This window comes from Equus quagga, chromosome 16 (genome assembly GCF_021613505.1).
Source record: "Equus quagga isolate Etosha38 chromosome 16, UCLA_HA_Equagga_1.0, whole genome shotgun sequence".
Lineage (NCBI taxonomy): Eukaryota > Metazoa > Chordata > Mammalia > Perissodactyla > Equidae > Equus > Equus quagga.
In genome coordinates, this window is record NC_060282.1 from 30,122,865 (window position 1) to 30,136,076 (window position 13,212).

A 13,212-nucleotide genomic window follows, 5' to 3' on the forward strand; every position below is an offset into this window, starting at 1 on the left:
TGGCATTAAGAAGAGTGTGTTCAATGTTCCGAGCAAGGGCGCTGATTCTTTCAGCAGTCTCCAATCCTTCTGGTAGCTACTTACATTCTTCCCAGAGAAAATGACTGACTGTGAATCAAATAACAGTGCTCATATTAAAAATTGAACGCTAAACTCTGAAAGAATTTTTTTCTCCAATAAATCTAACACAGAATATGCTATTTAGAAGAGTTATTTCATTAATCCTTTTTTTTTTTTGTTCTTGTTGCTTCCCTTCATTTGATGGTTAGGATAACGTCTCAAGATATTTCTGAGCACTTCTGTCCAATCATAGCTAACAGGACTAAGAAGACAAGCAAACAAACAAATACTCTAATTGTTGCTATTGTCACCTACTTTTTAGGGGCTTCTTTCTTTAGCCTGAGTTATTCTTTCCTAGACTTTGGAAGTTGCCACAACCATGTCACCTGCCATAATAGCCGCAGACACAAGACTTGTGATATTCAAGGTCTAGAGTGTGTGGGGGGAGTTGAAACACCATTTTAATCATGAATGCTGGAGTTTTTCTGAGGGTAACTTGGCAAAGGCAGAGTCATTGAAAACTCCTTGGAGTCAACTAGGGTCCATTTTATGATACCTGAGAACAACCGAAGTCATACAGTGGATGCATAGTATATTTTAGCTGATGAATAGTTATGTAGATGAAGTGAAGAGAGAAAGATGTCTGTGGTCACTCTGGGCTTCCTATTATTTCATACTTCTGCAAATTCTGTAATCTGGGAGTGTGTTTGTGTGTATGTGTGTTTATTTGGAGTTAAATTCCAGCTTTTCTGTCTTATGCTGCTATACAACAAAATATGAAGCTAACTGACTCAAGTGAGAGATATTTAAAAAGCTCCTTGTGAAAAATCCCTACTATTCTTGAATTATAATTTGACAGTCATGAACTTTGCTAGAGATTTTTGTATGAAAGTTTGCCTAATTTTGCCATCTGAGTAATTTTTTAAAAAAAACTATCTTAATGTCAAAATAATTCTGGGGTTTATAGGGGAAACATACTAGATAAAACTGCTTTCCTCCTGGACTTTCAATACCAACATTTATTATTTTTTTTAGTAAACCTACTATTTTGGAATAATTTAGATTTACAGACAGAAGCAAAGATACTACTACCATTCGACTTACATTTCATTTATTATAAAACAGAAACAAGCTAAGCAAAATGGTATTTGTCTTAGTCTGTTTGGGTGCTATAGCAAAATTGGGTGGCTTATAAAAAAGAAATTTATTTCATACAGTTCTGGAGTCAGGGAAGTCCAAGATCAAGGTGCCAACAGATTCAGTGTCTGGTGTATACAGGATAGTCTTCTTGCTGTGTCCTCACATGACAGAAAAAGCGAGGGAGCTTCTGGGGTCTCTTTTTACAAGGGGACTAATCCCATTTATGAGGGCTCTGCTCTTATGACCTAATAACCTCCCACAGGCCCACTTTGGGGGTTAGGATTTCAACATGCGAATTTCAAGGGGACACAAACGTTCAATCCATAATGGCAGTGTTATCTTTCATGCTTGACATTTTCAGGAAAAATTTATTACTTTGAAAGTAAAACAGAGCCCAACTCAATTCCCTTGGAATGAGCCCTACCCACCTTTAGACTGCTATTCTGCTCTGATATTCTATTGTAAACAAGCTAATTTTCCATAGTTTCTATCACACTCCTCCATCTCATCAACTTATCCCTTCTCATTTGCTGAGGCATTTTTAAAATGCCCCCCTTTCTGTCTACTCTACCCCACACCTTCTCTGCTCTTTCATATCTTACTACCATTCAGCTCATATCCCATGGTTTCTTCAAGGTCTCCTCTTGCTAGCATAGCCTGCAGTAATTTCTCTCTTTTCTGAACTTTCCTGGCAATTGTTGTCTGTGTTAATAATTGAGGAATTCACCATGTACATCCTTTTTTATTCTCTTGGCATCTTGAACTGCTAGTTAAGTCATGTACAGTTCCCTAAATTTTAAATGTTTGCTTTTTGTATCTTCAGCCAGATAGTAAGGTTCTTGAGGGCAATTCTTGTTGTCTTCTGTCTTATCCCAGCAACCTAGGAAAGTGTCTTGTACACAGCATTTCTCAGTGAATATTTGTGACTTGATATGTTTACAATTCCTTGTCTTGTGTCTGATTAGTAATAGTTAGGAAATTTTGAGTGCATACCATGGACCATATATCTTATAACTACTTTTATGCATAATTTAATTTAATTGTCACAGTTAATGTGTGAATTAGATGTTTCTTTCTCCATTTTACAGATGCAATGATTATATGCTGAGCCAAATACTATAAATTACATAAGAGAGATTGAAGGGAACAAAGATAAATTAAAATGACAAGATCCTTTATGGTTCAACAGTATAGAAAAACAACTTTTTTCCCTGTGATTCATAAAATTTGTGCTACATTTGAAGTGTAATGACTGATATACATAGGCAATGTCAGCTCTTCAAGATTTTAGAGGGCAATCTTTGGTTGGAAATATAATGAGATCTATTCTCAGTGTCACTTTATGATGATGACATTTCTGATCCACTACTCATTAGACATCCACTTAAAAAATTGTAGCACTGATGGAACCCTAAAGCAGAGCCTCAAACAGGGATTTGGGTGCAAATGTTACATTTTGGAGGTGACCTCAGGAAGCAGAAGTGAGCAGGTAGGGAGAGTGTGACAAGGAAGGAAAAAAAGACAATGAAGGCTGTGTTTTTGATCTTGTTACTAATATGGAGAGTGGGGGCTCAATCATGTTGAAGACCTTTTAAACAACCACTTTAAAGATGCCTCAGAAATGTTTCACTAGAAAATGAGAGGAAGGAGCATTGTCCATCTGTTTTCATCCCTTGCTGTTTCAGTGTTGTCCTCAGGGGAATTCAATCCTTTGAAATCTTTGGCTACCTATGCTGAAGGTGAGTGGCTTTCCATAGCTTTGGAGAAAGCTAAAAAGCAGAGTCACCTTGGTTTGCTGGAAATGGGAGAGTGGCAATGTGTGTGGAACTGTCCACCACAGCCGTGCTGAAATCATGGGCTCCAAAGAGGAGATGTGACACAAGGCTTCACAAGTGGCTGCTACCACTGGTTTATTTGCATGGACTTATCTACATTATCTCACCTTTTATAACAAATCTCTCAGCAGAGTTGGCAGTTTTGTGGAGTGAATGGAGTGATCACATTTAGTGGATTATCATGTCAGAGGAAACTGTATTGAATCATTAAGCTGAACATATTTTAAGGTTAGGAATAAGTGGATGGTGTTTGAGACCGAGAACACTTGAGACTTTTAGTATCTCCATGCAATCTATACTCTTAGTAGTTATTATCTGTGGTATAGGATGCATCCTGTTTATTAAGTTTAATTCTTTAATAAACACCTTCATTTACAACCATTAACAGATATTTCTGGATGGTACACTATGTGCCAGATATTGAGCTAGTCACTGTACTTTACTGACCATGATGAGCAAAAACGAGTCTTCGTTGGTTTTTATAGCATTTTCAGGAGATCTGGGAAAGAGGAATATGCTAATTGGGTAAAATCCCACTAAACTAATTACCTTGGGGAATTGAAGAAAATTTACAAAGGTGGAGGTGCTACATGTCACAATATAGGAAAAAATGCTTTGAAAGGAATTGAAAGAATCCTTTCTTCTTCACTGAATGCTACAGTGTTTCCAATGTATTTTTAATTTTATTTTTCCCATGTTCTCCAAGTGTGAAAGAATGAGGTCGTTTGAGCACAGCTTGAGATTCATTTAAGCAAGTATTTCCTTTTACATACCAAAAGGAATTTTATCAAATGGAGGCTGTTTTCTAGAACAGTGGCCCCAGAGACTAGCCAAACCCACTTCTACACAGAGCTAAACTTTATAGTTCATGTATTTTTGCCCTGCCTATTCTAGTAAGTTGGAGATGGAATTACAAAGGTAATAGAGCAATCTGCTTTATAATAATACACAAATATTTGAGTTTACTTGGCTATTGTTCAAAAAGGGACGCTTAGAAACCTTTGAAACAATTACTTCAGCGTTGCTCAAACTTCAGCCACTTGTTCAACCCTCATGGTTTTTATCTTATTTAATATCAACATTAAGTGAGCTCATTAACATCATTGACATCATGAATTTGATGAGCTAGTTGTATTTTCTCCAATACATATTAAATTTATTATTAAAATGGAAAATGTCTAAGTGTGCATTACTTATAATCATCTCAAAAAATTAGAGTGGTACCTGTTGGGTGTCACTGGATTAAAATGAAATTCTTCTGGGAAAGTGGTTTAGGGTCAAGTTACACTAAGAATGAAACAATTTAGAAGAAAAAGAAAGCTAAAAAGCCAGATCTTTCAGTTTGAAGCTTTATTGTTCACAAAACATATGTTGGAACACACACACCGTTTCCCACAGCAGAACACATAACACCGTACTTTCTTAAAGAAGAGTCTTTGTCCTACAAGGACACAACAATTAATTCCAAGTGATGAAGTAAGTCAGCATAAAACTTTCTGAAACTGATAGAAGGAAGCCAACACATTCAGAAGCACATCATAAGCAACATGCAAGTCCACGATGTTGTCACGAGTAGTCTTAAGCTAATCACTACGTGCTTTTCAATTTCATGTTTAGTCTTGAAGCTTAAGTTCATGAAAGGCCTAGGTCCCTGAGCTAGCTCTGATCTGTAAATTTAACATAATTGGATAAATCCACAGTTGTTAAGGACCCTTGAATAATATACACAGGTATAAATATTTTTAAATATATGGTGACAATATAATATAGAAAGAAAGATATACATATGTATATATATATACATACATATTTTTCACTTGGAAAATTAAGACCATAAGAATACTTTTAGAATTATAGCACTTGTAAGAAAAATAATGTACTACATTTTCTATATATAATAAATGAAATTCACAACTTTAGAAAAGAAACATAGTTGGCCTATGCGTTTTTGACTCTATATTCTAGTGTATGGGTGAATATTTCCTTATCGAACAAAAGTACAGATAGGTCCTTGACTTCCTTTACTTGAAGCTTTATTGGTGATGGCAAATACTAAAAGACTAGATACCTTTCTCAATCAACCCCTCGTGAAATGGACTTGATTGGGCACATGTCTTTAATGCCCAGAGCCTTGCCGTAAGGTTTATTTGTGTCTCCTTGCCCTCACTTGTCTTATTTTTCCTACATGGATCGTCTTTCTTTTAACTATCTGAATCAAAGCTATCCATGAAAGAAGTCCTATCTTGTCTACAAAGTCCTCCTTATTGACTCCAGGTCGTACTGACTCCAATTTTCTTCTGAAAAGCTCAGTTTGTAGTCTGAAATCACACTATTTGGCTTCCAATTATGTATGTTGTATTTCTTATATGTTTCCGTGTTAGTATGTTGTCACTAAATTGTAATCTCCTTGAGGGCTGATCGACAATGCATTAGTCTTCTTTATTTCTCATTATTAAATTAAGTGGATTATTAAATTAGGATGTGAAAGTGCAATTGAAATTGTCAAGCATTATGCATACATAAGGGATTGTTCTGACTGTGATCTAGATGCTTAATGCAGTGCCTTTCTCTGAGCCAGGAGAACTGTTTAAAAGATAAAAAAGCAAATAAAAGTAGTTAACTTATTGTGAGGACACATCTACAGGCAAATTGGGCACTATCAGAAGATTTAAAAATGTATTCCTTACTTTAGGATTTGTTGATTTATTCATTCATATAACAGATATTTAGGGACATCATCCAAGTTCAGATAATTTGTGGTATACAAAGATGAAATAGTCTTACCCTCAAGGAGTTTTCCGTGTAGTTTGTTTTTTAAAAATTATGCAACAAATAAGAGACTTGAAGGTTCTACATAGGGGACCAGTACTCAGTAGTTTTCAAGGTGTGGTCAGAGGACTACAGGCATTAAAATTACCTAATAAATGAGAATCTCTTGGGGTGGGGCCAAATAAAGTGCATTTTAAGATTAGCTCCCAGATAATTCTTATGCATACCAAAGTGGGAGTGGTTTATTGTTCCTGGCTAGGGAGTAGACATTTAGCCTCCTTACTGAGGCATTTTGTGCCATTTTAGGAATACAGAGAATGTTCTTATTGACTTCTGAGTTAGGTTAGGTGGAGTCTTATTCTACTGCTATGTTGTACTTGTTTTTCTTTTCTGGAAAGTCTCCATCTTTATCAATATCAGTCTATAACCTTCTTGAGAAAGTTCATACTCTCTCTTTTTTACAAGCCAGAGAAAGCCAAATGTAAAAAAATTAAGTCCGTTATTTTGTGAGGAATGCAATAATCACTCATGATTGTTGCTTCAGGGCTCAAAGAAGTTGTAGGAGCTCTAGCCAACTCCATTGTTTATCCCATCCTTTTTAACTTTTATAATTTTCAAAGTGCTTTCATTTCCAACACTCCAGTTGAGAGCTTGTAGTAAGGACTTGACCCAAATGCTGCTTCTCCGTGAGGACATACAGGCAGTCATTATGTGGATTTGCTGTTTATTGGCCATAAAACTGTCTTTTGTTCTTGCTGGATCCACATTTGACAATTCTGACGATCTGCTGTCCCAGCTGTACTATTTAACCCAGCGCCTTTATTTTTCTAGATGTAATTTCTAAAGCATAAATCAATCACCTCATATTGGATTTACCACGAATGTGCTTGGTGTAGAAAAATGGAAACAGGCTTGACAACAATGTATACAAATGTTCATGGCCATTCTGTTCAAATGAAATTATTTGACTATTAAAATTAGAACCACATATATCTAGTTTACATCACCATAGTACATTTGGAGTTAATCATCTCAGTAACAAAACTATTCTCCAATGGGCAACTCTTGTAAATGAGATTTTCTGCTGAGTGATTTGAGACTATACTTATAGACCAAACATATAAACAAAAATATTACAGGATCTTATTTGACCATTCTTTTCTCCCTGTGTAATCAATGAAGGTCAGAATTAAACTAATTGATATTTCTTATTATAGTTCATAAAATAGAATCACAAACTGCAAATGATCTTTATATTAAAAGCCATCTTAAGGCATTTCCAAATAGACTTTTAACAATGGCTTCTTTGAAACATTTCTCACATGTCTAATTTGTATTCTAAATATTGCCAAACAGTTATGTCTTGAGATGATACCATATTGTCTTGCTTTTCTTCATTGGACTGTGAGCTCCTTAAGAATGGGAAGAACCTCTGTTTTCTGCAGTGGTTTTTCACATATGGAGTGTTCTTTTATTGATTTCTCACTGAAGCCTCTGAAATCCCAAACCTCTTCTTTATTCTGTGAGGAAAAAAGCCGTATTGAGCAGCTCTGCTCTAGACAAGACTCCCACCATGAAACTGGGGACAAAAGTTAAACAGAAATTATAGAAGCATCCATTTTTCCATAATTTAAATATGATTTTATGAAAGCATGAAAATGTTCAGAACAAGACATTTTCTTATAAATACACATATTTGGAAGAATGTTTATACTTTTGCTTAAGATATTTCCTGTCCGGGTTAAGTCTTTATTGTAGTCAGATGAAATTGCCCGCTCTGAGGCCAGAAATGTTTGTGGAGGGATAAGAGTTTAATAGTAGAGGAGGTGAAGGAGCAAAAAATATATTTGTCACTACAGAGCTCTGTAGGACTTCTTCGTGTGTATAACTCTAAAAAGTTATATTTGCTCAGCCAAATCTTGGTTTTGATGGTTAGTTCCTGGAGACAGCTAAAGATAAACAGAAAACAAATTGCTGGAGATTTTCATCCTGTGCTTAGTCCAAAGGGAACAAGTGATTCCAAACTTTTGAAAAAAATTGTTTTTGAACCTGGGACTGACTAGTTTTTTCTGGATGCTCTCTCATTTACATCTAATCTCCTTATTCCACACACAAATATTCCAATCCTTTTGTGAGTTGCAGTTGAGAGGCAAAAATAATATTGAATAGAATATTTGTAGAATTCATAGAATCATGGTAAATTACTTAAAATCTCCCTTTCCTCCAAAAAAGGTTAATATTTTCTCTCTTCCATAATGTTTACAGATTTAACATAGTTTAGAATGAGGTCACTCTTTTATTCTTTAAGAGAAGACCAAAACCGTGTGGACCCAGCTTTATCAACATATATTGTCCTTATAATTCCAACACATTCTTCTGACAATGAAACAATTCAGGTATCCACCAAAGACCTAGTTATGTTAACCTAAGTTTTATGGCTATAGTTTTCCTTTGACTTTACACATTGTTTAGCTCAAACCAGCCATTTGTTTTGAAATATTATCAAAGCATATTGTTCTGTACATCTAACCTGTTTAAGAATGAATATAGTTTGGACTTTTCCCATTTCTCTTTAGCATTTAGAATACCTGTGATAGAGTAAAGCTCTAGAAATAAACTCACAATGCTGATGGAGAAGTCTTAGAGGGAATTAATGTTTGCTTGTTTTACTCATAATCTGTGCCCTTTACCTAATTACCTCAGGTGCAAGATCTAACCAAAGACACTCAGCAATTAATGAAAGCAGAAGTAATAAAATAACTCGATAAATTTTATTAAGGGAGGCCCTTAGTAATATTACTTCACTCCATCAGCAATTTTTAATCTAGTTCTTTATCTTTCATTTGATAGTATATTAAGTTTTGATTATTTGTGGAAATATTTTATGAGTTAGTACAGTGTGATAAAGAATACTTTATGTCTCTTCTGTGTGAACCCAAATATCTACTGGACATTGAATGAGAACATTTAATTTCATAACGGCATTTGCTTTAGAGTTGAAACACTATGAACTGTGCTCTTCTGAATTTCCCTTGTGGTCTAAAACTAACAGATTCTTAGCAAATAACTTTTAAAAAATTAAAATGGAAAAACTGAGCCCATATATTAAATTTCCAAAGGTGGGAAGAGTGTATTATGTTCTGTGTAAAACACGTAAAACTGATTGTAATTTTTTTCTATATCTGATATTACCACTCTGCAAACCATATATATTTTTAATTATTTAGGCCATCATGTCACAAGATGTCACCAGCATGTTGGCTTAAAAAAAAAGGTCCCAGGTCATCAGCATACTGGCTTAAAAAAAAGAAAAAGACAAAAGAAAGACATATTTTCTCTCTCCAGCATCTACACAATTTAGGGAAGCTGCATTGATCCCTGATTCCTGGTCTTATCTTCAGAGAACTCCAGCTATAATAAGACTATGAGGAAGACAGTGTTGATTAAGTACCTACCAGCGTGCCTGAGACATGGTAGATGTTCAATGATACGGGTTCTTTTCCCTAATGAAAACATCCAATATATTCCAGTCCCCTTCATTAAGCAATTTGTGCACATGTGGGTACGTGTTTGTATGCACTTGCACATGTGCTTGTGTGATTTGGGATTAGATCAATCTGATGCTCTATCTATATGATTGTAACATTAATATTTAATCCAGGATGAAAAGTCAGTTAAAATAGATTTCCTAGTGTCATGCAGATAGACTTTTAGGATATTTCCTATAAATATTTGCTTACATTTGTTTACTGATACAGAGACAGGATAAGAATGTCTTCCTGGAGTAGACGATGCCAGTTTTCACAAAAGCATATTCTGGTCTGAGGTTCTAGATGGTAAAGTCTCCATGAAACAGCATTTTAAGACTGAAGTTTTCAAAATAGAATGATACATTCTTCATAAAGGAGGTGAGGAGGGGTAATTACCATTAGCAAAAGTTTCAGAAAAATCCACAAAATAGGAATATTGGCTGGCAAGGGAAAATGCCAGTCTATGGGACCCCTAAAGGTATCCAGTACTTTTTGACTCTTTCATTAAAAGTCAGCTATTACTGAGCCATCACCAAGGGCAATTTATACACTTGGAGATACTGACTGGTCAAATCTCAGTAGATGAGTCATTTGAAAGGGATTGACAAAGGACCTGACATTAGTCCTGGGCAGACTCACATTCATACCTCTCTAGTAATCACTGGAATAGATTTTACAGCAGGTCTAAGTCATAACTATAAAGAGACATTGATAGCGAGATGAAATCAGTTTTAGCTCTATTGAAAATAAAGCCAAAGGAATTTTGCTTTGCTTTGATTTAGAATCTGTAAACGAAAATATCACTAGCATTTGAAAAAAAAATGAGAGCCTACAAATGACAAGCAGGCAAGGAGGAAAGACAATTGTAGACAAGTGAAAATCCGTAGACTACAATGCTCAGTGGGGAGTCTTCATCTGGAAGTGTAATAGTCAGGCTTTGGCTGCCTTACAACAGTAACTAAGCTTTTGAGACTTTCAGACTTTTAAGCTAGATTCAGCTAGAAGGATTCGCTTGTCATGGCTCAGTAGTTTATACACAAGAGTGCTCAAAAAAGATTTTCTTCTTTAAAAGTTTCAGAGAAAAAGTAAAATCTCATTTTAAATACTTGGTCTTGTCTTGGCTATACTTTTCAGTATTAATTATATGTTAGTTTGTATCTTCACAGTTATTTAATCTGGATATTTCTCCTGCCTCACCCATCATTAAGGAGGTTCAAAGTGTTGATAAGAGCCAGCTTTATGTAAAAATCAAATCTATGTCTTTACAATTTATAATTTTGGCGATTTTGAGGTTTATTTTACATTAAAATTGAATAGCGATCTTCTATTTTGTAAGATATAAAAGTCACCTTAGAATTTTATAAGCATTGTGATGCCTTTGTTTGTTTTTAAAACAGTGAACATATTTGTTTGAAATCTCATTTTACTCAATAAATGAAATGTTTTTTCTATTTTTCCCTCTGGTTTCAGATGTTCATGAAACAGCACTATAACTTTGTTAAAATGAAATACTAAATGCAAACATTTAAACATTTGCAAAGTGCAAAATTATCAAACGTATAAATAATTTTGGAGGGAAGGGTTGAGAAATCACATTTGATAAAGTTATTATGAACAATGTAATTGATGTCTCATTTCATCTAAACTTCAAAGCCCCAGAAAATATGGTGAATTTCTCAAATTTAATGGAAAGGGCTACATTTTCAGTTTCCACTGTTTGGCTAGTTCACAGATCTGCTCCATTTTTGTGATAGTAGAAGGGAAATTTGAGTCATTCTCATGGGTTAAGGTATTTTGGGCAAGGATTTGTTGGAGCATTGGTGAAGACTTTATGGGCTCTGTCGTCACATACGAGTCTTGGCTGTCTCCTCTCTTGGGTTGATCACCGCACAGATTCTCATTTACTGTGTGGTCCATTTTCTTTTAATTCATGAATCAGCTTTGGCTGAAGGTTATTTCAGAAGCCAAGCAGGTGTCATTAAAAGACACTTTCGCGGCAGACAAATAAGTGTCAGTGACAGTGATATCATCGAGCTCTGTGCTGAAGTGATCGGACTCCTTGATGACGCTGTAATTCAGGGCCACACTGTAGTTAGCGGGTTTCTCTGTCGGCTTCTGCTTGCAATTGCAGAGCTTTCTGAAGGCTGCACGGAATTTCTGGGACATGAGATTGTAAATCACTGGGTTGATGGCACTGTTGAGATAAATGCAAATTCTGCAAAAGAGCAAGAACCAATTTTCTTGGAAAGGGCTGGAGAGAAATGAGTTGACAACCACAAGAGTTCTGTAGGGCATCCATAAAAGGGCAAACAGAACTACAACCACTGCCAGCATCTTGGTGACCTGTGGAGAAATAGAGAGAAATGCAGTGCAGACACAGATAAAAACAGAACAATGAAATCAAAACACTTCCCTCCCTAGCACCTTCCAATCTTTAGTTCCCAAGAGGTAGTCGGAGACATGGACTTAAGCGCAGCCAGTTTATTTGGGAAATGATCCTAGGAAGCAGGATGAAGTGTACAGAGGAGAGTGCACCATAGGAGGAAGAGCCCAAATAGATGTATTACTGAGACGGCTCTCACTGTGGGCAACTACACTCAGGCTTATCTGTCCAGAGGAAGAGAGGATGGGGCATTTACCCACTGGCTGCCATCTCCCTTTGTTGAAGGGTGCCCTTAGGGGCTTTAAGGGCCCTGCACTTCCAGAATTCTCCTGCCTGGAAACTCCTGGGGGCTTCAGAGAGAACCTCGCGGCAGAGAAGAGGAGAGACAGCAGGGGACAGTGGATGCCTGAAGTGATATGTTCTTTGCAATCAGGAACCATCCATCATAGCCATGGCTGAAATCAGAGTCAGGTTAAGAGTATGTGACACAGGGCACCAAAAGTGTCTGTGACAGCATTAGGAGACCTAGAGTCTAATCTCATCTTTACTCACCTTGTGTGTGGCCTTGATAAATGATCTTAATCTTTCTAAAAGCTTGTCTGTAAAATTGAGCCGATATTGCTCCACTAAATCAAATGTGGTGACATAGTTTGAAAAGGATATAGCATCTTAAGCTAAAAAGCCAATGGTTATTGAACGTCTACTGCATGTCAGACTCTATACTAGGTGTTTTACGTATGTTATCACATTTAAACAAGTTAAAATCCTCCAAAATAGGTATTGTATCCTCCATTTTTCAAATTAGAAAACTGATATATGGATGCTGCTAAGTACGGTGGTGGCAGTTGTAGAGTCTTAGAGCTGAGATTGTCACCTGAATCCAAAGCTTTTGCCCTTCCCAACACACAGCTTTCCTTCAGGGTAAAGGGAGATGGAGGACAGGGAAAACACACTCTGGAATTTTACGCAGAGCTGACCCTACTCCTAAGTACAAGCAATGTACAGGAGGTGGGACAATAGGTAGGATGAAATTAATACCCAAGATTGTCCAGGGACAAGATTATCAAAGAGCATAACCTAGCCAATTCTTCTCTCACTCATCTCTGTGCTCGGTAGGATGCTGGGGATTGACTTGAACTCAGTTCTATCATCTGGCTTTGACTCTATAAGTGGCTTTAAGGCCATGATGAAGTCATTCATCTATACTTTCATTTCTACATCTGAAAATACTCCTGATCATAATAAAGATACTGAGAAAATAAACTGAAATAACAAATGTAATAAGGACTTTGAAACATTAAAGCATTATGGAAATATTACACTTTGATTATGACAATATAAACAGACCACAATATTTCAGCTATACGAAGGGTGTGTTAAAATTGTAGCAGTGATTATCTTTGGGTTGGGGACATAACAAGTGATTGCTTCTCTTCAAAGCAACACTTTACACATTGAAAAATAAGTTTTCAGTTATCTTTAGTCTCTCACAGAG

General features: G+C 36.1%; 1 protein-coding gene across 1 annotated transcript in view; it reads right to left on the reverse strand.

Annotated features, from left to right (window-relative positions):
- Nucleotides 1-11,269: 11,269 nt before the first annotated feature.
- The window catches only part of TRHR (thyrotropin releasing hormone receptor), a 34,294-nt gene continuing 32,351 nt past the window's right edge, over nt 11,270-13,212 (reverse strand). The window contains exon 2 of the mRNA XM_046641620.1: nt 11,270-11,677. Coding sequence (XP_046497576.1) covers nt 11,270-11,677 — 408 coding nt within the window. The remainder of the gene's footprint in view (nt 11,678-13,212) is intronic.